Below are 26,813 nucleotides of genomic sequence, written 5' to 3'. Positions count from 1 at the left end.
GCCGAACCATGTGACCGATGACGTCATTATTATTTGTTTTGTAAACTAATTTATTCCTTGATGATGCTCAAGAAATTTCATCTTTATCGGATGAAGTTTTGTACTTGTCGAATTATGACGTCATAATGGAGGCACCTATGACATCATCATTAACATATTTTATTCCCCATGGAGAGTTCTTTACAATGAGCCATGTCTCAATTTTTTCTGTTCAGCACTTTCGGAGATATAGAGGTGCAAAGTTTTTCGGTTTTTCCAAGATGGCGGCCGAACCACGTGACCGATGACGTCATCAATTGGGCACAGTCTATTCCAGGGCAAGACAAATATGTGTGTAAAGTTTGGCGATTCTACGTGCAACGGTGTAGGTGTAGTAGGTGTACTGTGACAAACAGACAGACAAACAGACAAACCAACCGATCAACATACTTGCAGGAATCTTTTCCGGCAAGTAACAAACCAACCAACCAACATACTTTCCGGAATCTATTCTGGCAAGTAACAAACGGACTCAAATGCAATACCCTCTCCTCTGGCGAGGGTAACTAGAACGGCACTCAGTAGCGAGCATACCTCCGCCTGGTTGGCCATATCACTCAATGGCGAATAATCACTTAAAAAATTCTGATAGCAGGATCCGGATCTTCACCAAAATAGAATCGATTCTTCCTTGTCACACACACAACCCGTCCAACAAGTTTCGTTTTTTGTATACAAGATCGAGGCTCGTGTAAGAGCTAACATCAATCACAAAAAAAACAATCGGACAAACAAAACATACAATAAAGGGAGCGGGAGACAAGATGGGGAGAGAGAGGGAAGCACACAAGTACAACAGCAGAGAACAGGGACATCGGGAGATCTGTGGGAGGGAGATGGCTTGGGGGGAGGATGGGTGGGTGGTGGGAGAGGTATAAAACACATGGACACTGCAATGGCTAATTTTTGTGCTAATGGGTCAGGGATATCATCCTCTTAAACATATATCTTTAAAGATTTAGTGATTGTGTCTCTTTGAGGATAATGGAGTGGGATGGGTGTGATTAAATAAAAAAAGAGTGATAGTGGCAAACAACGACAAAAAAGGGATGTTGAGGAATGAATATGATGTCTAGGGCAGCTGATACATTCATTTAACATAGAGAGAAAAAAAGGTTCTGACCAAGGGAGAGGCAGAGTTGCAGCACATAGCGGCTGGAAAGGCCTCTGAGAAAGGCAAACGCAGTGAAAGCAGACAATGGTCCCCAGAAAACGGCAGTAACTCCTTCCATGCACACAGTGAATGTGTCGCCACTGCAATGGAATACACACACACACACACACACACACACACACACACACACACACACACACACACACACACACACACACACACACACACACACACACACACACACACACACACACACACACACACACAGTAAAAGTTTGACTCATTTTTATCACATTTATCTGAACAGGCTCTTTCATTTTCGCCAATATATTCATCGGATTAGCTTTTAGCACTGGAGCTCTCATTACCTTTTCCTCTGAGATGGCACATGATAGATAGATAGATATGTTCTGCTTTCTGTTACCAGACTTGGTGGTGTAATGGTGTGAACATATGCTCTGAATCTGGGAGGTTATCAATTCAAACCCTGGCTGAGTCTCACCAAAGACTTTCAAAATGGTTTGTGCTGCTTCCTTGCTTGACGCTCAGCATTTAACAAAAGGATAGAAGAGCACAGACAAACAACCATAGGCTGGCAATCATGGTGCATGCTTTGATTCAGGAACATTTTGAATGATTAGACCACTTATCTGTGTATCGTAAGTACAAGACAGACCGTCTCCCATCACAGCCATTGCTGCATGAATTGTGACCAACTACTGCCTTGCTATAGCACCGTTAGGACAGTTTTGCAGATGGGAATAAAGATTTATATAGTCAGCTCTCCAATCCACAGCAACACAGTGACGTCACTGCCATGTTATGCTATGCTATACAGCGACCCCTAGGGGGCATCTCACAGTGTGGACATTTCCTACAAGGGTGGGGAGATGATTTGCAATTTTCACCTGCAGACGTGGCATAGTTAAAGTGATTCATCTATCTATAATTCCATTAATCTCTGTGTGTATGTGTGTATGTGTGTTTGTATGTGTGTTTGTATGTGTGTATGTTTGTCTGTGACCGCTGTTTCTCGACAACTACCGGTCCGATATACTTGAAACTTGCCAGGTATATTGCTGGGGACCCGAGGATGTGCCTTTTCAAGGTTTGAAATTAATCGGACAAGTAGTTACCGAGCTATGGCGATTTCTTTACCAAACACTGCAAGCCGTTCGCTTTGGACCAAACCATTGCATGTAAATAGAGGGGGGGGGGTTCTGTGGTCGTTGCGAATGGACCAAACCATTCATGTAAATAGAGGGGGGGGGGGTTCTGTGGTCGTTACTGCCACGTGGTTTCAAAGTTTTTTTTTGTTGTTGTTGTTTGCACGCATGTTTTTTTGCACCCACGTACGGGCACGCCCTAGGATGTTTACACACACACACCCCTACACAAATTTTTTTTTTTTTTTTTTTTTGGCAAGGAACGGGCACCCACGTACGGGCACGTCCTAGCTTATATATAGTACGGGCATGCCCTAGTTATCACCAAAGCAGAGAGCTGTAAGAAAATAACTTTTTTGTTTTACTGCAGAGGGAGTATGTCTTTTTGACATTCATGTGCTTTTGAAAAGTGTGTATGGTTACTGCAACATGGTGGTAAATGGTGGATGGGCAAAGCGTTCTAAGGCTGGAGTCTCCAGTGCAGGTTGCTATAGCAGGTTGGAGAAACCAACCTGGAGAGGAAAACCATTAAACCATCCTCACCCCTCCCAAAATTTTGCCTCATGTATCCATATTGTCCACTCTTTGCACTCTCCCCCTTGCCCATTATCGTTACCTGCATACATACAGTCACGTGAAAAAGTAAGTACACCTAATGTAAAGTTTTGACTTTTTCAACATATTTCAACATACAGCTATTTCATCTTCATTTCAACAATATTGATACATAAAGGTGATATAATATTGTTGCGGATCTCAGCGCCGGCTTTTCCCCTTACCAACGGGGGGTTAGTCCCCTTGTCTTTTACTAGCCGACGGGACCCGGGACCTATGACGTCCTTCCCGGACAGCGTTAAATAGGGTTTTAGGACTATGAATTCACTATTACCTAAGTACTAACGCTGACCGGAAACGAGGAAATAAGCCCCGCCCGAATCACGGGTGTTGGTGGAAACGCCGAGCGGTAGCGAACCCGTGACCCGAGCCGTTATCAAGGACTAAACCTGATCCAAGCGGTTCGGAATCGTGCCACGCTTACCCAATGATGGAAATGACTGAAACGGTCGAATTTGGAAGAAAAGGCATAACAGATTTATTTACACTTTGTACAATAATAATAATAAGAATACACAGTGCAGCCTTAAACAGTCTTAACTTATCCCTGGACAAACGGGCCCGTCACACTCAGACACACTCACACGGGATTGCAGACGAACAGGTCGATGGTCCAGGGATGGCTTCCAGGCAGCTTGCTCTCCGGTCCCCAACTCGCACCGCGAAGCAGATGAACCAGACGGCAGGAGCTCGCCACGTGTCATTTGGCGCGCACGGGATTATTACAGGGTGAACGGTAGGCTGGGCTTTGGTGATTACACTTGCGGCTCAGCCACATACGTAATAAGCGAATAGTTCGTAATAGTTCAATTAGCGCGAACAATGCGCTTCGCAATCAAGGCTCGAAACCGTCGTGTGCACGCCAGTCCTCTTAAGGCAGTTCTCACACGAAGGCTCCGGGTCAGTTCTCTCCCAACTCGTAACTCAACTCAGAACTGCGCATCCCTTCTCATCTCTCCACTTGCATGCGAGTCCTTTCAATACCAATGCCTGGCTCCAGTCCTTTGTAAGCGCCTCTCCCTTCTCATCTCTCAACTGCATGCGAGTCCTTCTCATAAGTCAACTGAGGTGAGGGCCTCGCGCCAAGGGTTTTATTGCCACGCCCTTGGAACCCTCTGGAACTCACCAGACGTTTCTTGCCACGCCCTATCAAGCCATGCCCTCTCAGCCCTGGTTGGCTGTTGCTCTTACCGTCACCGCCTTCTGACGTGCTGCTTGTCGCGGCCACACCCCGACCTCGCGCTCCTCCCTCTTTTCAGGCCTACCTCGTGGTTACCCGACTAGTTTGAGCGAGCAACGGGCAGCTAACGCTGCTGGCGGCCAAAGCGTAACAAACTTGAGGGATGCCAAATGGGGCGCGGGATCGAGTTCGCCCATAGATAGAATTGAAGGGCGGCCGCAAAATGAAAGGACCTAAGCTTAATTCTTTACACAACGCAGATGTCACAAGGGAAATGGCCTACTCTTACACATACTATGGCATAACTAATTCTAATGGGCCTACGTGTTGCTTGTGGACTAACTATGGGGGGCAAACCTTTAACCTTTAATGATGTTATCTATCTATAATTCCACTAATCTCTGTGTGTATGTTTGTTTGTACGTTTGTTTGTTTGTTTGTATGTCTGTGACCGCTGTTTCTCGACAACTACCGGTCCGATATACTTGAAACTTGCCAGGTATATTGCTGGGGACCCGAGGATGTGCCTTTTCAAGGTTTCATATTAATCGGACAATTACTTACCGAGCTATGTCCAAAAAACGATTCAACCAATCAGAGAGCAGCGAGCTATCGCGTGTGCCGAACGTGGCGGACACACTCTGCCTCGGATGGCACATTTGAGAGCGTATTCATTTATTTCACGTTTGCAAACTATGTTGCCGTTAAACTATGTTTTAAAACTAATAAAAACTAATTTGCGATTCATCGTAACTGCGATATACGACCTTCCGGACAGTGAGGACTGCACTTCCGGCATCCAATCACAGAACGCGTTATTGCGTAGGCGTGGCCGATGTGAGAGCGAGCTGATGCTGAGCCCAGCGCGTGCGCCATTACGGTACGTAATTCGATTTCTTCCGGAGAAAATAATAATTTCTCGATTTCTTATGCGCATTATTTCTCCCAATTCAGTCAGAGCGAAGGGCGGAAGCGAAGAGCGTTGTTTTTTTTGTTTACGGGCGTACGGGCGGGGTAGAGCGTACGGGTAGCGTTTTTTTTTTTTTTTGGCACATTTGAGAGCGTATTCATTTATTTCACGTTGGCAAACTATGTTGCCGCTATGTTGGCGTTAAACTATGTTTTACAACTAATTAAAACTAATTTGCGATTCTTTCGCTTTCCTGCGCATTTGTGCACGCTATGGCGATTTCTTTACCAAACTCCGCTAGCCGTTAGCTTTGGACCAAACCATTTCATGTAAATAGAGGGGGGGGATTGTCACCGTACTCGCAAGCCGTTAGCTTTGGACCAAACCATTGCATGTAAAGCGTTCGCCGTTCGCTTTGGCGTTGCGAATGGACCAAAACATTTCATGGACCAAACCATTTCATGTAAATAGAGGGGGGGGATATAATTTTAGATATATATATAGTACGGGCATGCCCTAGTATGTACAATTCTCAAAACCTCAACAATATAACAAATATCATGAAACATTTACATTTTGTTGTCCATTGTATAACTTAAATAAATATAAATGCAAATTTCGCATGTGGAAAAAGTAAGTACACCCCTACATTTATCACTACTTCAAATACCTAAAATTAGAATCAGGTGCACCAGCTCAGGTGCAAATGATTAGAACATCGTTACAGAAGATCTTGGAGGAACGTGTCTTATTTAAACCTCAGACATTTCGTTTGGTTTGCTCTTTGTTGTTGAAGTGTGCGGCGTCACCATGCATAGATCAAAAGAGCTTTCTGAGGCCTTCAGAAAGAAGGTTATAGATGCCTACGAGTCTGGGAAGGGATTTTAAAATATCTCCAAACAATTTGAAATCAATTATTCGACTGTCCGGAAGATCATCTACAAGTGGAGAAGATTCCAAATAACTGCCAACTTGTTCAGGAAAGGCCACCCCAGCAAGTTCAGCCCAAGAGCAGACCGCAAGATGCTGAAAGAAGTCTCTAAGAAACCCAGAATGTCATCACGGGACCTACAGGTAGCTCTTGCCACTGTTGATGTCAAAGTGCACGAGTCTACCATTAGAAATAGGCTGCACAAATTTGATCTACATGGGAGGTGTGCCAAGAGGAAACCTTTGCTGTCCAGAAAGAACATCAGGGCAAGACAAAAGTTTGCCAATGAACACCAAGGCAAAGACCAGCACTTCTGGAACAATATGCTCTGGACAGATGAGTCAAAGGTAGAGCTATTTGGCCACAGTACCAGAAGACATGTTTGGTGAAAACCAAAGGCAGCGTTTGACCACAAGAACCTGATACCAACTGTAAAGCATGGTGGTCGAAATATTATGGTTTGGGGCACCTTTGCTGCATCAGGGCCTGGGCAGCTCACCATCAAAGAATCCACTATGAATTCTTCATTGTACCAGAGGGTGCTTGAGGATAATGTGAGGCCATCTGTCGGAGAGTTGAAGCTCAACCGAAGGTGGGACCTTGCAACATGACAATGACGCTAAACACACCAGTAAATCCACCAAAGAATGGCTGAAAAGAAAGAAATGGAGGGTTCTGGAATGGCCAAGTCAAAGCCCGGATCTAAATCACATCGAGATATTGTGGGGGGATTTGAAACGAGCAGTGCATGCAAGAAACCCCTCAAACATCGCACAGCTGAAAGAATTCTGCATGGAGGAGTTGGCAAAAATTTCTCCCAGTCGATGTCAGAGACTGGTAGACAGTTATAAGAAACGCCTACTTGAGGTTGTTTCTGCCAAAGGGGGCAATACCACCCATTAGATCCAAGGGTGTGCTTACTTTTTCCATATGCAAAATTTGCATTTATGTTTATTTAAATTATACAATGGACTACAAAATGTAAATGTTTCATGATATTTGTTATATTATATCACCTTTATCTATCAATATTGTTGAAATGAAGATCAAATGGCTGTATGTTGAAATATGTTGAAAAAGTCAAAACTTTACATGGGGTGTACTTACTTTTTCACGTGACTGTAGTTTGTCCGTCTTCATATACAGTGCATTCAGAAAGTATTCAGACTCACCTTCACTCTCTGCTCACCTTCACTCCTTCATTCCTCTTTTCTCCCGCCTCTGGAACAAACTTCCTCACTCTCTTCAATCCCACTCCTCCCTCCAGGTCTTTAAAATGGCTGTTCACCACCATCTCTTATCTTCCCCAATCCAAAACCTTGATCTTTTCTACCCCCGCTAATTTCACCCCAAACCCACTTTTTTGAGGTGACTTTTGACTTCTTTCCTGGAAGTCCTTGGTGTCCTTGCGTTTTATACCTATCCTGCCTCCCCCCAGGCCCTCTCCCTCCAAAAACATCTCCCGATGTCCCTGCTCTCAAATGTTGTGTTTGTGTGCTTCCTCCCCTTCTCTCCCCATCTTGTCGACCGCTCCCCTTTTTATATACTTCGTTTGCTTGTTTGTTTGATTTGTTTGTTTGATAAATGTTAGCTCTTTCACGAGCCTCGACTCTGTATACAAAAAAGAAAAAGAAAAAAAAGACCCCTTCACTTTTTTCACATTTTGTTATGTTGCAGCCTTATGCTGAAATCATTTAAATTCATTTTTTCCCTCATCAATCGACACTCAATACCCCATAATGACAAAGAGAAAACAGGATTTTAGAAAGTTTTGCAAATTTATTAAAAAGAAAAACCTGAAATATCACATTGACATAAGTATTCATACCCTTTGCTATGACGCTTGAAATTTAGCTGAGGTGAATCCCATTTCTCTTGATCATCTTTGAGATGTTTCTACACCTTGATTGGAGCCCGTCCACCTGTGGTAAATTCAATTGATTGGACATGATTTGGAAAGGCACACACCTGTCTATATGAGGTCTCACAGCTGACAATACATATCAGAGCAAAAACCAAGCCATGAGGTCGAAGGAACTGCCTGCAGAGCTCAGAGACAGGATTGTGTCGAGGCACAGATCTGGGGAAGCCTACAAAAAAAAGATTCTGCTGCATTGAAGGTTCCCAAGAGCACAGTGGCCTCCATAATTTTTAAATGGAAGAAGTTTGGAGAAGAGGCCAACAGAATCTTGTTTCTCACAGTCTGAGAGTCCTTTCGGTGCTTTTTTGCAAACTCCAAGCGGGCTTTCATGTGTCTTTCACTGAAGAGAGGCTTCCGTTTGGCCACTCTGCCATAAAGCCCAGATCGGTGGAGTGTTGCAGTGATGGTTCTCCTTCTGGAAGTTTCTCCCATCTCCACACAGGATCTCTGGAGCTCAGCCAGAGTGACAATCGGGTTCTTGGTCACCTCTCTTACCAAGGTCCTTCTCCCTCGATTGCTCAGTTTGGCCGGGCGGCCAGCTCTAGGAAGAGTCCTGGTTGTTCCAAACTTCTTCCATTTAAGAATTATGGAGGCCACTGTGATCTTGGGAACCTTCAATGCAGCAGAATTTTTTTTGTAGGCTTCCCCAGATCTGTGCCTCGACACAATCCTGTCTCTGAGCTCTGCGGGCAGTTCCTTTGACCTCAGAGCTTGGTTTTTGCTCTGATATGCATTGTCAGCTGTGAGACCTCATATAGACAGGTGTGTGATCAAGAGAAAATTGGAGGCACCTGAGCTAAATTTCAAGTGTCATAGCAAAGGTTCTGAATACTTATGTAAATGTGATATTTCAGTTTTTAATTTGTAATCAATCTGCAAAACTTTCTAAAATCATGTTTTCTCTTTGTCATTATGGGGTATTGAGTGTAGATTGATGAGGGAAAAAATGAATTTAAACGATTTCAGCATAAGGCTGCAACATAACAAAATGTGAAAAAAGTGAAGGGGTCTGAATACTTTCTGAATGCACTGTACATTCTCCCTCCGCCCTGCTGTTGGTGGTTTCCCTCTCTCCTGCTGTTCCCTTTGTTATGTTGTGTCTTGATCTGTTCTGTCCTCGCACGTCCATGAGCCTAGACCTTGTATATATGAAAACCCACACAGCAGTCACCCTTCCATAGCAATGACACCAGAAAAAAGTGCCAAGTGAATGTGCTCATTCAAAACGATCGACACATCACGAGATATGTATGAAGCTATCAGAATTGGGAAGCTGGCAGTCTTTTGCATTACCGAAGAACTCAGGTCCTCCAAGGTGTGTGCTTGGTGCATACCTAAAATGCTGAAACTACTACTTCTACTACTACTACTACTTTAATGGCCCTACTTATCCCCACCATATTGTAGCATGTGGTCCAAGTCTTTCACGACTTTGCTGGACACGCCTGACATTTGACTGGAGGTGGCAAGAATTTGAAATTTGGTCAGGATGCCGGCGATATCTCACCTAATCTTTGTGAAAGGTACTGTGAGATCTTTAGCGTCTACAAACTAAAGCCAACAGATAGAACACCCTCGAGTGCTGCAAAATTTCCACAAAGACAATTTGAAGACAATCTGCACTGGATTCAAAAACTATAAAGCTGAAGGCGAGTCATTTCTCTCACACATAATCACTTATGATGAGACGTGGATGCACCATTTCAAACCAGAAACCAAGCATCAATCAAGGAAGTTGCACCATAATAGATCACTGCAATTTCATTTGTGGTTCAGGGTTACACCAGGGGTTACACAGTGCAGAAACGCATGACCCCAATCAAGGGTCGCAAACTTGCATTCATCACCATAGTCACAATGTGGGGAAATAGCAAGGTATTCAGCAAGGATGCATGGATTTTCCATGAAAGTTTCATAACTTTTGGGATGATATTTAACCAGAAATAAAATAAGAGGCATTACTTTCGTACCGACCCTCAAACGGTAATTTTAAAGTTGATCATTAGATCCAAGCAATATTACTGTTCCTTCACTGTCACAAGATAAAATTGGAAGTCTTGTATTCTTGTGCTAAAGCAACCACGCATTCGTATTCGCTAAAAATGAACGGCAACAGGTTAACGTTAAATGATAACATATACATTAGGGTGGTCCAAAAATGCATAAAAATCACTTTTTTATCTGGATTTTGATGCTCTATTGGATTATTGTTAGAAATGGTCTAAATCATTCACCCAAAAAATATTTTGCATCTGAGTCATCTATAAACTCATACACACTCAACATATAAATTTGTCATTTTGGTCAATTTTAATGACTTACAAAGACTTTAGAAATATTTTTTTCCTAAATAATGTAATTGATGGTACATACCCCTGTGAAGTCCTCATGGTCGAAACATGAGTCAGACATGTATGAACATGTTTCAAACATGTTTCAAGCATTGTCAAACATGTTTCGACCATGATGATTTCACACTCACAGGCGCAAGCGCATGCAAAAAGTCATGAACCACAAAATGGCTTAGTACAATAGTGCATGTACTTTTCCCACCTAGGTTGCTATTGGATTGTTCTCATTTAGCCAAATTTGGTGAAAAACGCCATATTTAAATTGAAGTGTGTATGAGTTTCTAGATGGAATTGAGCGAAAATATTTGGTGGGTGAATGTTTTAGACCATTTCTAACAATAATCCAGTAGAGCATCAAAATCGGAGAGATCGATGTTTTTTGGACCACCCTAATATACATCACTGTATAAACACTTACATGATGTAGCGGCTGTCACCTTTGCTGTATTCTTTCCCTGAAAAAAAAAGCAGATTATCCCCTTAGACATGTCAGTGTAAACTCATTTTAACGATATAAGAATTTTTTTTGCAGTTTAAACTGCCGTATCTCTTATTTCCACCATGAATGGGATTTCAGATGTTTTTTTAAAAGAGGTGGTACATCCAACTGTGAAAAACAGACAAATCTGGAACATGCTCCGTGATTAAATATTTGGAAAGGTAAATCACAGCGCCGCAGGAAATTCATCCTTTTATTTTTTTTTTGTATACAGGATCGAGGCTCGTGAAAGAGCAAACATTTATCACACAAAAAATCAAACAGACACACAAAGTATATAATAAGGCGAGCGGTAGACGAGATGGGGAGAGAAGGGGAAGCACAAACACATCATTTGAGAGCAGGGACATCGGGAGATCTGTGGGAGGGAGATGGCTTTGGGGGAGGAGGCATGGGAAGGGGGGGGAGGGGTGGGAGACCTATAAAACACAAGGACACTGCAAGGACTTCCAGGAAAGAAGTCGGTATTTAAAAAAGTGGATTTGGGGTGAAATTAGCGGGGGTAGAAAAGATCAAGGTTTTGGATGGGGGAAGATAAGAGATGGTGGTGAACAGCTGTTTTAAAGACCTGGAGGGAGGAGTGGGATTGAAGTGAGGGAGTGAGGAGAGAGAGGGAGAGGGTGAGGAGAGAGTGAGGGAGTTTGTTCCAGAGGCGGGAGAAAAGAGGAATGAAAGAGTGAAGGTGAGCAGAGAGTCTTGATTTTGGCAGTTTAACCATAAGAGGGTTGCTGGCAGATCTTGTGCGACCTGTAAGAATATTTGGGGGACAGAGCCCAGAGAGAGCTGGGGGGGAAAGGCCGGAGAGGAGTCGGTAAAAGACAGAAAGACCACCAACCTGCCTGCGGTGAGTAAGTGAAAGGCTTTTACGTTTCCTACTTTTTGCTCTGGAGAATTTGTCGAAACATCACGTACACCCAAGTACAATAACCGGGCGATGTTGTTCTCGATTTTTTATTTTAAAAATGGAGAGCCAGGCTCAAAGGAAAATTACGTGGAAAGCTGTTGAATTTTTTGTTTCTCCAAAACAATCTGCTGGAGGCCACAGCTCTTAAGCTCTTAAGTTGCAACTCCAAAAGCGGCTTTGACTAGCCTCGATGGCCTAATGGTTAGAGTGGCTACTCTGAATCTGGGAAGACTGCGGTTCTAACCCTGGCTGTGTCATACCAACAACTTTAAAAACGGTACGTGCTGCTTCCTTACTCGATGCTCAGCATTTAAAAAGGATAGAGCACATAGAAACAACCATAGGTTGGTAATAATAGTGCAGACTTGGATGGGCCCAATACCCTCCTTCTGTCTGTGTTGAAGGTCCTTGTAAAATAAGTCATATTAAATAGAGTTTTTAAAATTAAAATTCGCCCAAAACAAGACTGAGAGTCACTAAATGTGAAGGGCTAGTGAGTAAAAGAAGAGGAAAAAACTGGCAAAACCTTCACCTGGTCCTGAAACAAGGAAATCTCTTCACAGCACCACTGTTCAGGAGGAGGGTAACTAGGCCAGGTGGAAAAATAAATTTTCCTACCCCATTGAGTGTTTTTTTTAAAGGAGACACCATCTCCGTACGTTGGCTTCTGCCCTTTGTCAAAGGAAACTCATGTGCCCTTTGTCAGGTGTTGTTTCTATTCCTGGCAGGGTGTCACAATCACCCTCCCCACCTGCTAAGCCGGTGAAGGGTGTCGGTTTAGTCGCTGACAACTTTGGCAACTTTGACCTCCCCCCCCCCCCCCAACCCCCCAAAAAGTTCAAAATCTTTGCTCAACTCTCCCATTCACAATGATCCGAAATCGAAAGATCGAAGCCCTGGTGATTGTGCGGGCTACCGTCTTGTATTCATGTGTCAAGTTTCAGATCAATCAGCCTGGTGATGAGAGGAGTAGCAAAAAGTTAACGGACGGACGACCGGATGGACACACAGACATCCGGAACATCACGGCCCATTTTATAAGTTCATCTCTTCAAGAATCGAGATGAGATGACCTAATAAATCATTGAGAAGGACAAAAGCTATGCCTCAAGATCTATTGTCAGATTGACTCCATAACCTTGCATACAATTTAGGATGTGGCTCACAGGGAAAGCGTTCAGTGACTTAGTCTTTTTTACAGTGCGGCTCTCGAATTTAATATTGTCCACAGCAGAGAAATTAAGTTGTGCAATTGCGCTGACGCCCTGGTGCTGTTGTCAGGTGAACCCTTGGTATGGACAGGTAAAATCTGGTCAGACAGGTAAAGTTAGCCTGAGGGCAAGAACTAGATCAGCAGCTGAGTCCAAGAGCAGCTTGGTTAACTTGAGCCAGCAATTATGGGGGTAAAGCGAGTGGGCAGTGTTATGAGTGACTGATCATGTGTGATCCGTGTCCTCACATGTGTTACATGTGCCTTCACATGTGTTACATCCTCACATGTGTTACATGTGAGGGCACGGATCACACATGACCAGTCACTCGATCATGTGTGATCCGTGTGTGATTATTTAACTCTCGCCACTTGTTCCAGGCACATGTCAATATCTGCCGAGTTCATCTTATGGGTAAAAGTAGAGACGAACCAAAGCTCCAGTGAGACAGATGTGTGTGTCCATGTACAACTGTACATGTCTGTGTTCTTTGTGCCCAGAAAACCCATCAAGGCAGAGTTTGCAGTTCCAAGTTTTATTCTAATCGTTGAGGATACAAACTAATGGTTTATTAAATGTGTGCATTGTTGGGTTAATAGACAACTTGAGTGAATCTGGACTATTGAAATGTTAGTACCTTGACCTTAACAACTGGAAATTGGTTGATGATTGAACATTGGAAGTGAATACCATTTATTATTGGGATTGTAGTATGTGTATAATTTAATAAAGTAGTTTTTTCTTTAATCACCAGGCTGCCTCAATCCGCTCACTTATGTGTGACTGATCGCTGCTCGGGGTATAACCTAATGATTGTAAGTGCAAGGTTTCAACTTGCGATAGAATCACAGCGCATGGGTTATCAGGTCTATCGGGGCTGAGGCCCACACGTGGAATGGTCAACTGGATCACTGGGGTCATTTAGCTCCCCTACACCTTGCTACATATTACTAAACCTAACCCTAACCCTAACCCTAATCCTAACTATTATGTTTATGTGATTGTGACTTTTAGGTCTAGCGTTTTCTCAACTACATCGGCTTCAAAAATACCTGGGTGCTGAGTCATAATGGATTATTTTTCACTCTGAAATAGTGAGGCTCATGCAAGAGCAAGGTTAAGTTGACAGTGGGGTGGGATGGCAATAATTGGGGACAACCAGCAAGGGAATAAATGAACATGAAAGCAAGAGAGAGCACAGAGAGGAAACACTGAAAGCAGCAAGTAAGAGAGTTGGGTTAGGCGAAGGTTAATGGGGCTAATAAAGATCGTGGTTAAGGTGGGGGATAACATGAGGTGGGGGATAAAATGAGATGGGGGATAAAATGAGGTGGTGGTGCATTGCCCGCTTGAATCCCTGGAGGGAAGGATGGGAACGAACGGCCTCGAGAAGGCAGTCCCAGAGATGGGATAAGCGAAGAACAAAGGAGTTGAGGTGCGTCGACTGCTTGGGTTTTGTAAGTTTAACTAGGAGGGGGTTAGTGGAGCAACTCGTGTATCTTGGGGCTGCTGGGGAGGGTCTGAGGACAGAGAGCAGAGGGAGCAAGACCGGAGAAAAGGTGGAAGAAAACGATACGATTTTTAGATATGAGTCCACGGAATGGTTTCTGTTAGTTATAAAGAGACTAACGAGATTATGTGACAACTACTCCTCTGTTTGCAGAGTCTTTCAAATTATTTTACAGAGGAATGAAGATTTCGGGGACTTGTGGAAGATTACAAATGCAAACACGTAAGTATCTGGTATGATATCTCCTTAGACATAAATCATCACGTTGTAGATGATGAGATCACCCCTCTCAAACAAATATCCGGGGCATTCAGTTGTGAAAAAAAACAAACATACCCCATCATAAAAAGAAGAATTCCCACTCACCACCTTGGAATAGGTACAGGTACAGCTTTGTTGCAGGGGCGCTACTGTTCAATGGCCACGATAGCTAAGTGGGAATTTCACACCTGGCGATAGAGTGGTGACTTTTCCAGGTTTGGTTCTTACCCACAGAAATGTTCAGGACTCGTCATGTGTGCTCAAACGTTCTATCAATATTATGGCTTTCCACCACCACCACCACCACCACCACCACCACCACCACCAACTGGTGATTCCTTTTCAATGATTATCTTGCTCGCTCACTTGCAATTGTGCAAACCGCCAGACGGTTAAAGAGAGAAACCCTCTTCTATCCTTCGACCCTCATTCCCACCCTTTCCACTGTCTTATCACAAAAAAGTTGGGGTGCCTGAAAAAAAAAAATTCAGTGGATAGGGTTAGGGGTTAATGGGTTAGGGTAGGGTTGCATAGGGTTAGGCTAGGGTAGGGTTAGGATAGGGTAGGGGTAGGGTAGGGTTAATGGGTTAGGGTAGGGTTGCGCATGGTTGGGGTAGGGTAGGGTTAGGATAGGGTAGGGTAGGGTTAGGATAGGGTAGGGTAGGGTTAGGATAGGGTAGGGTTAGGGTAGGGTTAGGATAGGGTAGGGTTAGGGTAGGGTTAATGGGTAGGGTTAGGATAGGGTAGGGTTAGGGTAGGGTAGGGTTAGGGTAGGGTTAGGGTAGGGTTAGGGTAGGGTAGGGTTAGGGTAGGGTTAGGGTAGGGTAGGGTTAGGGTAGGGTAGGGTTAGGGTAGGGTAGGGTTAGGGTAGGGTAGGGTATGGTAGGGTTAGGGTCGGGTTAGGATAGGGTAGGGTTAGGGTAGGGTTAGGGTAGGGTTAGGGTAGGGTAGGGTTAGGGTAGGGTTAATGGGTTAGGGTAGGGTTGCGTATGGTTGGGGTAGGGTAGGGTTAGGATAGGGTAGGGTAGGGTAGGGTTAGGATAGGGTAGGGTTAGGGTAGGGTAGGGTTAGGATAGGGTAGGGTTAGGGTAGGGTTAATGGGTAGTTCACTACATGTTTAGCACAGCATTCCAACTAGTCGTACCAAAAAATTGTAATCATTTCGTCCTTGACGCACACCCAACCTGTCCACTCAATTTCGTCCGAATCCGTCCGCAACATTTTGGATTTATGCTGCAGACAGACAGACAAGGGTGAAAACATAACCACATCCCCCAAACAACAGCATAAGAGAACTTTGTCTGAGTAAAGTCACACCGAATTGAAGTTCACATGTAATTAAACATTGTTAAAAGTCTTCTTCTTCTTCTTTCATAAATTTTGTCTTCCTCTGTCTTTATTGAAACCAAAAAGGTTCGAGCAAGTAAAGTTATATTATCCTGTTATCAACTGTATAATACAATTAATAGTAATAGCAAAATAATCGTGATAGAGTGAAGCGGGTGCCTGGGTATTGGGATCGTGTAGGATTTGCTCGCCGTGTTTGGACCCACAGAGCTGGGAGAGAAAGGACGCGTCCCCAGGTATGTCGCGGTGGAACACGACGAACCAGCCCTCGATGCCCAGGTGGATAAACGCACAAAGGACGAACCAGCACACCGCCAGCCGACGGGGCACCCCAACGTGGGGCATCCACCGACCAGCGGCCATCCAGGTGACGGACAGCACGACGGACACCGAGGTCGCCAACACCGACAGGATCCACCACACGGGCATCTCATTGCGTACAAAGCCCTGGATTCGTAGGTTTCGGGGCAGGTAAGGATGCTCGTTCATCTTTTCAAACTTTAAACTCGAATAACGACCAACGAGTCGCTGCGAGCTGACTGACGCGATCTTTATAATCCATCCCGGGTCCCCGACCCCGACAATCGCCGACAACACGTCACGGGAAGCTTCACAAACATTACTCAATGGGCGAATTGACGAGCGACGTGATTGGCTGGTGGGGGATGACGTGACGCGCTGATTGGTCAGCCTGTATAGAGTGATTGCATGGAAGACCTGCAGACCTTTCACCACCTCGTATTGGTTCCCTCCCACGTGAGGTTCCTCCTCGGTATTATCCCCAATTCGTCCCCTCCTGTAAGGGAGAGCAAGTGATAAAACGATTTTAACATTCCAAAAGTTAAACCAAGTCACATGTTACACTTGCAAGTGGAGGTAACCAGAACTGGGGAAAACAACATAGGGGAATACCTGATGCTCACCTGGTAGAATAAACAGCATACTGCACTGACTAAAGGTATTTTAAACCAATTTTAATGGTTTCTAGAAGACAGGGCAGCATGTACAATCATACTAACATCATCATAAGACATAATCATAAACCCCGACAAACAAACAAAAATACCTATTTTGGGGGGCAACCCCCCCCCCCCGCCCTAACCCCATATACCTCCTAAGACGCCAATTTTTCCAAATTTTTTAATGCCTTGAACAAACATTGATACATCATGCTTGATGAAGGTTGTGGTGAAGTTCCATCGAAATTGTGTGTGTAGTTTCTGAGAAGAAAGCAAATACCTCTTTTGGGGGGAAACCCCCCGTACACCCTCAAAGGGGCAGATTTTTTTAAATGCCGTGAACACACTTTGGTAGAGCATGGGTGGTGATGGTTGTGGTGAAGTTTCATCGAAATTGTGTGTGTAGTTTCAGAAAAGAAAGCAAATACCTATTTTGGAGGGGGGGCAACCTCACCCCCCCCCCCCCCCCGTAGAACCCCCAAAGGGGCAGATGTTTTAAAATGCCGTGAACACACTTTGGTACAACACGGGTGATGAAGGTTGTGGTGAAGTTTCATCGAAATTGTGTGTGTAGTTTCAGAAAAGAAAGCAAATACCTCTTTTGGGGGGAAACCCCCCTGTACACCCTCAAAAGGGGCAGATTTTTTTAAATGCCGTGAACACACTTTGGTAGAGCATGGGTGGTGAAGGTTGTGGTGAAGTTTCATCAAAATTGTGTGTGTAGTTTCAGAAAAGAAAGCAAATACCTATTTTGGAGGGGGGGGCAACCTCCCCCCCGCCCCCGTAGAACCCCCAAAGGGGCAGATTTTTAAAATGCCTTGAACACACTTTGGTAGAGCATTGGTGGTGATGGTTGTGGTGAAGTTTCATCGAAATTGTGTGTGTAGTTTCAGAAAAGAAAGCAAATACCTATGTTGTGGGGTCAAACCTGAATGCACTTTGACCCCCAGTAAACCCCCTTAAACTACGACTTTTTCTAATGCCGTGAACAAACTTTAGTCACAACTCAACAAATATCATTTGTGCCAAATTTGGCCGCAATCCCACCAGCGGTTTCGGACAAGAAGTTTCAAGTGTTTACGGACGGACTGACGTGCCATCGCATCAGCTCCCCTGAACTACGTTCCAGGTGAGCTAAAAATGGATTGCATCATTTCAGTTCGATCGATATTCAATTTTATTTACGTTTATATGCAAATATATGGCAGGATTTATTTTATTTTATTTCCGCTCCCATGGGCTCCATACTTGCCCTTATCCTCCCTTCGTCCCCTAACCTTCCTAATGCATTAAATGCTCTCACTCTCAATTTCTCACCGTCCTTCATCCATTCATCACACACATACTAAAACACGCAATTTGGTGTCTGTCTGTCTGGCGGGTATTTTGACCGCGATACATTCGATCGTTACTTATCCCATCACAACCAAACTTGGCAGGAGGACTAAGGGTCACACGACGGAGGTTGTAGCGACTTCATTTGCCCCCCTCCCCAAGGGGGTTTTTCTCACCAAAGGGGTTTGTGTGTTAAGGTGTATATCCGTGTTAAGTTCGCTTTATCGTGGCGTTTTCCAAAGGCGGCTCTTAATAACAAAAGTAATAACAACATCATTGATAATAGCGCAATATTAATGTTAGTATAAAACAATATTAATCATACTAGCAACGGTACCCGCCCTATGGGCGGGTCTTCAATTGGGAGGCCCAAATGAAAAGGCAAAATATCAGAAATTGAAGGCTTTTTTATTTTAAAGATTAATATAAACATCCGTTAAATCATATCACATGCAAATCATCAAAATCTAAACAGTATTTGTAGAATTTCAATAAAAGCCACATCACTGTTCGTATCGGTAAATATTATTCCATCGTGTTTGGAAAAACTGGAAAATTTGAAAAATTGGAAAAACAATATAGCCTATTTTACTCCAGGGGTCCCAGGATTACCCACCCAAAATATCGTTGCGAGGTTCAGCCGTTTTTGCGGTACCTGGGAACGGACGGACAGACGGACATTTGGTGAATTATAGTAAGATGATATCCCACATCACCAAGAGGTTTCCTCCTTGGACAACGCCATGTTAACGTGAATAAATAGCTTATCACTTATCACTGCTGTTTCATAGGGCACTCCCAACAGAATAAATAAATAAAAAACCACAAACACGTATGAATACCTTTTTAAACAGTCGCTACTGCTGGTTAATATGAAACTGAAAGCAATTAGCAAGAATCGCGACATCCATGAGGCAATTTGTACTTATCGTGTCCACCACAGACAAACAGATCTGAGCATAGATCTACTGTAATCTATATTCTCCACAGAGGTTAATAACACGACACTTCCTGTCGCTTCTGTGGGGAGTGGGTGTTCTGGTATCTATCTATAATTCCAGTAATCTCTGTCTGTCTGTCTGTACGTTTGTTTGTTTGTCTGTGACCGCTGTTTCTCGACAACCACGGGTCCGATATACTTTTAACTTGCCAGGTATATTGCTGGGGACCCGAGGATGTGCCTTTTCAAGGTTTCATATTAATCGGACAATTACTTACCGAGCTATGTCCAAAAAACGATTCAACCAATCAGAGAGCAGCGAACGATCGCGTGTGCCGAACGTGGCGGGCACACTCTGCCTCGGATGGCACATTTGAGAGCGTATTCATTTATTTCACGTTTGCAAACTATGTTGGCGCTATGTTGGCGTTAAACGATGTTTTAAAACTAATAAAAACGAATTTGCGATTCATTCGCTTTCCTGCGCGTTTGTGTACGCGATGGCGATTTCTTTACCAAACTCCGGAAGCCGTTCGCTTTGGACCGAACCATTTCATGTAAATAGAGGGGGGGGATTGTCACCACTCGCAAGCCGTTCGCTTTGGACCAAACCATTTCATGTAAATAGAGGGGGGGGATATAATTTTAGATATATATATATAGTACGGGCATGCCCTAGTATATATAAAGAAAGCAAGTTTGTTTTTGTTTGTTACCTCCACCACCAAAGGTGGATGGAGGTTTTGTTTTCACCACTGTCTGTCTGTTTGTGAACAAAATATCTCAAAAAGTTGTGGACGGATTCAGACAAAATTTGGCAAGGATGTAGCTCATGTGACACTGACGAAATGATAAGATTTTGGTGAAGATCTGGATTCTGATCCGGCTACTAGAATTTTTCAAGTGACTCTTCACCATTGGGAGATGGAGCCAAAAACTATACATAGCAGGATATCTCAAAAGGTTAGGAATGGATTTGGACGAAACTTGTTGGACCGGGCTGACGTGGTGTGGTGCTGACCGGGCCACCGTGGTGTGGTGCTGACCGGGCCGCCGTGGTGTGGTACTGACCGGGCCGACGTGGTGTGGTGCTGACCGGGCCGACGTGGTGTGGTGCTGACCGGGCCGACGTGGTGTGGTGCTGACCGGGCTGACGTGGCGTGGTGCTGACCGGGCCGCCGTGGCGTGGTGCTGACAGGGCCCCCACAGCCGTGATGGTGACGCTGCCCTCCCCCCACCCCCTCCCACCCTCCCAGAATTTCCATGTTTTAAACGTTTTCCCAGTGTGTACCCTGGATTAGAATAGGTACACCGTATCCCTGCGTGTCGTAAGAAGCGACTAAGAGGGTTGGCGTCAGGAAGGGCATTCGGCCATAAAAACATTGCCTCAAAAAGAGAACCATGACAATTACAACTACATATGGGCAGGGTACAGCCCAAAGTGGAGATCGGTTTCTGAGGTTTGGGACATGGAATGTAGGGACAATGACAGGGAGATCAGGAGAAGTGGTGGAAGTATTGGTCAAAAGAAGAGTGGACATATGTTGTGTGCAAGAGACGAGATGGAAGGGAAGTGGTGTGAGAATGATGAAGGGTAAGCAGGGACAGAAATACAAGTTTGTGTGGCAAGGGTGCCTGGAGGGCATGAATGGTGTTGGTGTCCTGTTTTCTGAGGAGTTTGTAGACAGTGTGGTGAGTGTGACTAGAGTGAGTGATAGGTTGATGATGGTGAAAATGATGATTGGAAAGTTCTTGGTGAACGTCATCTCGGGATATGCTCCGCAGGTTGGTCGGAGCGATGAAGAGGACAAGTTCTGGTGTGCGATGGAGAAGCTGATGGAAAACGTGAAAGATGAGGAAGTTGTTGTGGTAGAAGGAGACCTAAATGGACATGTGGGAAGGAGTATGGATGGTTTTGAGGGAGTTCATGGGGGTTATGGATATGGTGTGAGAAATGCTGAAAGGATTTTGGAGTTTGCTGATGGAGCTGATTTGTTGATTTGTAATACTCAGTTCCAGAAAGAGGATAATAAGCTTGTTACATACACGTCAGGTGGGTCGACGACAACTGTTGACTACCTGATGGTGCGTAGACGAGATAGGGGGCACCTCCGGGACACAAAGGTGATCCCGGGGGAGGAGGATGTTTCACAGCACCTCTTGGTTGTCTGCGACATAAGGGTGAAAGGTGCAAGGAGAGCTCGGCGGGTGAAGTACCAACCGAGAATGAAGGTGTGGAGGTTGAAAGAGGTGACAGTAAGGGAGGCATTAAAAGAGAGGCTGAGTAGGGTTGAGCATGATGTGGTTGAGCTTGAAAGTGGTTGGATGTCAATGAAAGCTAGTCTGATGAGAGCCGTTGGTGAGGTATGTGGATGGACAAAAGGACCACCGAGGCACTCGGAAACATGGTGGTGGGATGATGAAGTTGGAAAGAGGATTGACGAGAAGAGGAAGAAGTTCAAGGAGTGGCAGAAGGCGAAGGGTACGAGAGCAGAAACAGCAGAGCATGAAAGTTATAAGGCAGTCAAGAAGGCTGCAAAGAAAGAGGTAGCAAAGGTGCAGGAGGCATGTAGGAAAATGTTCGGAGAACGCTTGGATTCGGAATAGGGTCAGAGAGCAGTATTCAGGATTGCAAAGCAGATAGCGAAAGAGAGGTGTGATGTGGTGGGGGTGCGTTGCTTGAAGGATGAAGTGGGACAAATCGTTGTGGACCCAGATGGAATTAAAGGAAGATGGAAAAGATATATGGAAATGCTGTTGAATACAGAGAATGAATGGGATGGCAACATAGAGAGTAACCCAATTTTAGGACCGGCAGAGAAGATAACTGAGAAGGAAGCTGAGGAAGCGATAAAAGCAATGAAGAGTAGAAAAGTGGGAGGGCCGACGGGAGTTGTGGGAGATATGTTGAAGGCAGCAGGAAATTGGGGTGTGAATAGAATGACAGATATCTGTAATCTGGTGGTGAAAGAAGGCTGCATTCCAGTGGATTGGGAACAGAGTACCCTCGTCCCTCTATACAAGGGGAAAGGTGACCCTCTGGAGTGTGGCTCGCACCGAGCGATCAAGTTATTGGAGCATGGAATTAAGGTATTGGAAAGGGTGTTGGAGAGGAGGATAAGGAAGAAAGTGAAGATCGACAAAATGCAGTTTGGATTTATGCCAGGAAGAGGAACGACAGACGCACTTTTCATTAAGAGGCAGTTGCAGGAGAAGTACATGGAGAAGAGGAAGACGTTGTTTCTTGGGTTTGTTGATCTGGAGAAAGCATTCGACAGGGTTCCACGCAAAGTATTGACATGGGCATTGAGGAAGTTAGGAGTGGAGGAATGGTTGATCAGAGCAGTGATGGCAATGTACAAAAGAGCGCACACAGCTGTAAGGACGAACGACGGGTACAGTGGTGAGTTTGAGGTGAAGGTGGGAGTGCATCAGGGGTCGGTACTAAGTCCACTACTATTTGTAGCTGTCATGGAGGTGCTGGCTCAGAACGTAAAGGAAGCTTTACCGTGGGAGTTGTTGTATGCAGATGATCTGGTGTTGATTGCGGAAAGTATGGATGGACTGAAGGAAAAGATGAACAAGTGGAAGGAATGTATGGAGACAAAAGGTCTGAAGGTGAATATTGGAAAGACGAAGGTGATGGCAAGTGGTAAAGCATGTGGTGAGGTGGAAAGAACTAGGAAGTGGCCCTGTGCTGGGTGCAGGAAGGGTGTCGGAGTGAACTCCATTCAATGTACAATGTGCGCCGAGTGGGTTCATCATAACCTCCATAACCTCCATAACCTTTGGTGGCGGAGGTAATAAAATGATGATTTTTAAAGATCGTTAAAAAAAATCCAGAAGTTTATCGCTACTGAAGCTGTCTTATACACCAACAACCCTCATGCACAGTAATGAGATGACGTTGAATGCAGTTTAGGAGATGGAGGCTTCATTGATCACCATAGAACGCAGTCAGCATCAATCGGACATTGCCATGTTGGCAGCCTCTTCTTCACTCGATATGCACGCTCCCACATGCCACGCCCTCATGATATATAATCGATATCTAGCATGGTTTGTGGAAGTAAGATGAATGTGATTTATGGTCTAGTCTTCAAGTACATAATTCAATTCAAACAGTGATTTAGAGTTTTAAAGGCATATAAATAAATTAATTCAGGGTTTTACCACTGCTTGCTCCAGTGGCTATAACATCACCCCTTCTAACATTATGTTAGTTCTTCATGCCTGTTATGTGTGTCCATTATAATGTCCTTAAAAACGAATTTTCCTGTTTGGAATGATTTTCAATTTTGTTTGACTGCCAAGCAGACAGAGTAAAAACATTCTCTCACCCCTCTCTGCGCATGTGCAACCAGGCGGAATTCAGAGACAAAGTACATATGGTAAAACAGCAAACTTGTCTTTCTATTCATGTTCCAATCGTAATGCTCTAGAAAAGTTAATATAAAGGGGCACCAATTTGATTCATACAGCTGCATGAAGAAGTAAATGTATTTTATTTGCCAGTTGTAGGGCGCCCCTTTATTTGAACATTTCTGGAGCATTACTTGGTTCCTCCTAAGAACACAAGAGTAGTCCAGCATGCACATAATATTTTTTTTGAATGTCCCTTATTTTCTACACTGCCACATACCATATAAAGGGGCCTTTTATTTGCCCCTGGCATTTTTCCCAATAATAAGTTTCCCATAAACCAATCAGACAGACGGATTTGACCCAATTGCTTAACCCCATTTTTCGCTTCGCATGCACAGGCTAATTATGCTTTCATATGCCAATATACACACACAAACACTGAATAAGAAAAGAAAAAACACGCCGATGGAAGGAATAGAAACACCAAATGCACTTTTGTGATGTTAGCTTTGAAAAGCACTCCATAGCATTTGGCGAAGTCATGTGGATGTCCATTATACTCCCTTCATGGGAATATAGCAGGCAGTCTGGGGCAATATGCAGGACTGATTCAATTGACTACCACACGTTGAACCACACATATGAACCACACGTTGACTACGTTTTTCGTAGTCAACGTGTGGCCCTGAATGGATTTCTCTCATCTCCCCTTCCCGTTCAGGCTGGAGTTCCCCAAGGCAGTGTGCTGGGCCCTGTGCTTTTTCTGGTCTTTATCAATGATCTCTCCGACTCTCTGGAAAATCCTCTGTATCTCTTTGCTGATGACTCCACTCTCTGCCGCTCCATTCCTCTTCCCTCAGATCGGCAGTCTGCAGCCTCCTCACTCTCTGAAGACCTGGACAAAATCACAGACTGGTCAAACATGTGGAACATGTCTTTCAATCCTGACAAATCTCACACTCTTACTATGTCTCTCCGAAAAGATCGACTGGACAACCCTCCCATCTACTTTCTCAACAATCCTCTGCAAGAAGTTCTGTCGCTCAAGCTTTTGGGTCTCACCATCTGCCATGATCTTTCTTGGGAAAACCACATTTCCAAGCTGCCTCCAAAGCCAGTCGCCGACTGGGCATCCTCCGTCGTGCGAAGTCCTTCCTAGGCACACCTGAGCTCCTCACCACATACAAGGCTTTCATCCGCAGCTCAATGGAATACTGTTCTCCCCTATGGGCTGGTGCTCCTGCCTCACACCTGGCTCGGCTTCACGCTGTTGAATCCAAAGCTTTCAGAATCATTGGAATCTCCCGCGATGAAGCTATCTCTGAGGGCCTTTCACTCACTCACCGCAGGCAGGTAGGTGGTCTTTCTGTCTTCTACCGACTCCTCTCCGGCCTTGCTCCCCCAGCTCTCTCTGTGCTCTGTCCCCCAAATATTCCTACAGGTCGCACAAGATCTGCCAGCCACCCTCTGATGGTTAAACTGCCGAAATCTCGGCTCTCTGCTCACCTTCACTCTTTCATTCCTCTTTTCTCCCACCTCTGGAACAAACTCCCACACTCACTTCAATCACACTCCTCCCTCCAGGTCTTCAAAACAGCTGTTCACCACCATCTCTTATCTTCCCCCATCCAAAACCTTGATCTTTTCTACCCCCACTAATTCACCCCAGATCCACCTTGTTTGAAATTCCAACTTCTTTCCTGGAAGTCTTGGCAGTGTCCATATGTTTTATACCTCTCCCACCCCCCCCCCCCCCTTCCCATGCCTCCCCCCCAAAGCCCTCTCCCTCCCACAGTTCTCTCGATGTCTCCATGTCTCTCGGTCCCTGCTCTCAAATGTTGTGTTTGTGTCCTTCCCCCTCTCTCCCCATCTTGTCTACCGCTCCCTATGTTATTTGTTTTATGTGTCGGTTTGTCTTTCTGTGTGATTAATGTTCGCTCTTTCACGAGCCTCGATCTTGTATACAAAAAAAAAAAAAAAAAAAAAAAAAAATTGCCCCACCATTTGCATACAGAGTATCTTTCATCCCGCATTTATGAAGGAAGTGGTTGCATCTCTCATGTGTTGTTCACTTGTTCTATTCCGTTCAATGCAGTCCAAAAACGTCTTGGTATATCGGAGCCGGATAGCTCAGTCAAGGGGTGAAGTTCATTGTTGGGAACCTCACCAGGTAGCCATGCATCCCACCACCGTGCTTATGTCCTTTACAGAAAGCGGGATCCTTTCCCTGTATATCCAGGAAGGTTTCCTCGATCTCGAGCAAGACGGTTCGGTGGTGGGTTTAGTTTGAAAGATCAGTAGCTTTGTGTTACCCAACATCTTGGAGTACTCTCAATACAGCTGCAACAGCTCAATACAGCAATACAGCTGCGTAATTTCGTATGTATGTACATAAAAATTTGAAAGTCCTTGAGTAGAAGTCATCTGTTTAGAGAGACACCGCAGGAAAAAGGCTGTATCAAGATTGGAAGATTGAAAAGGGAAAGGGGAGAAGAGAAATCCTCTACATTAACGATTATTCTTGCTAATGCATATTCGGTTGCTGGTTGCATCATTATGGGTGTGGCTGTGCCGCTGATGACATTCCACGGCTTATTAACGCATGAATTAGTCATCCGGCAATGGTGAGAACATTAAAACTAGAAGACAGGGCAGCATGTAGAATCATACTAACATAATCATGACTTTAAACAAACAAAACAATACCTATTTTGGAGGGCAACACCCCCCCCCCCCCTCCCCCAACCCCGTATACCTCCTCAGAGCCCAATTTTTTTAATGCCTTGAAAAAACATTGCTACATCATGGGTGATGAAGGTTGTGGTCAAGTTTCATCAAAATCGTGCATGTAGTTTCAGAGAAGAAAGCAAATATCTCTTTTTGGGGGAGGAGGTCAAAGCTCCATCAAATTTGACACCTCACCCCCGGTAGACCCCTTCAGACCCTGATTCTCTTAATGCCGTGAACAAACTCGAGTTGCAACATACCAAATATAATTTTAGCCAAGTTTGGTCACAATCCCATCAGCAGTTTCAGAGAAGTTGCAAGCGTGTACGGACTGACGACGTGCCATCCCACAAGCTCTGTGGAATTCGTCGCAGATAAACTAAAATGTTTATAAATGTGCCAGCAATTGCATTTTTTTTTGCTATTTGACCATTTTATCCTGCCCCCAAATGGACAGCCAAAATGGCACTGCTCTTGCACCTTCGTGCTATGTGATAATCATAACTACCAAGTTTATTGAATTTCTAC

General features: G+C 44.5%; 1 protein-coding gene across 1 annotated transcript in view; it reads right to left on the bottom strand.

The window, feature by feature from the left end:
• The window catches only part of EBP (EBP cholestenol delta-isomerase), a 42,676-nt gene extending 25,927 nt beyond the window's left edge, over nt 1-16,749 (bottom strand). The window contains exons 1-3 of the mRNA XM_068112656.2: nt 16,166-16,749; nt 10,646-10,682; nt 1,163-1,293 (exon numbers count right to left, since the gene is read on the bottom strand). Of these exons, the coding sequence (XP_067968757.2) occupies nt 1,163-1,293; nt 10,646-10,682; nt 16,166-16,448 (451 nt within the window). The 5' untranslated portion in view covers nt 16,449-16,749. The remainder of the gene's footprint in view (nt 1-1,162; nt 1,294-10,645; nt 10,683-16,165) is intronic.
• Nucleotides 16,750-26,813: the final 10,064 nt, after the last annotated feature.

This window comes from Myxine glutinosa, chromosome 4 (assembly GCF_964187855.1).
Source record: "Myxine glutinosa chromosome 4, kmMyxGlut1.1, whole genome shotgun sequence".
NCBI classification, from domain to species: Eukaryota; Metazoa; Chordata; class Myxini; order Myxiniformes; family Myxinidae; genus Myxine; species Myxine glutinosa.
The sequence above is the reverse complement of the archived record's forward strand: the minus strand, read 5'-3'. Positions and strand labels throughout refer to the sequence as shown.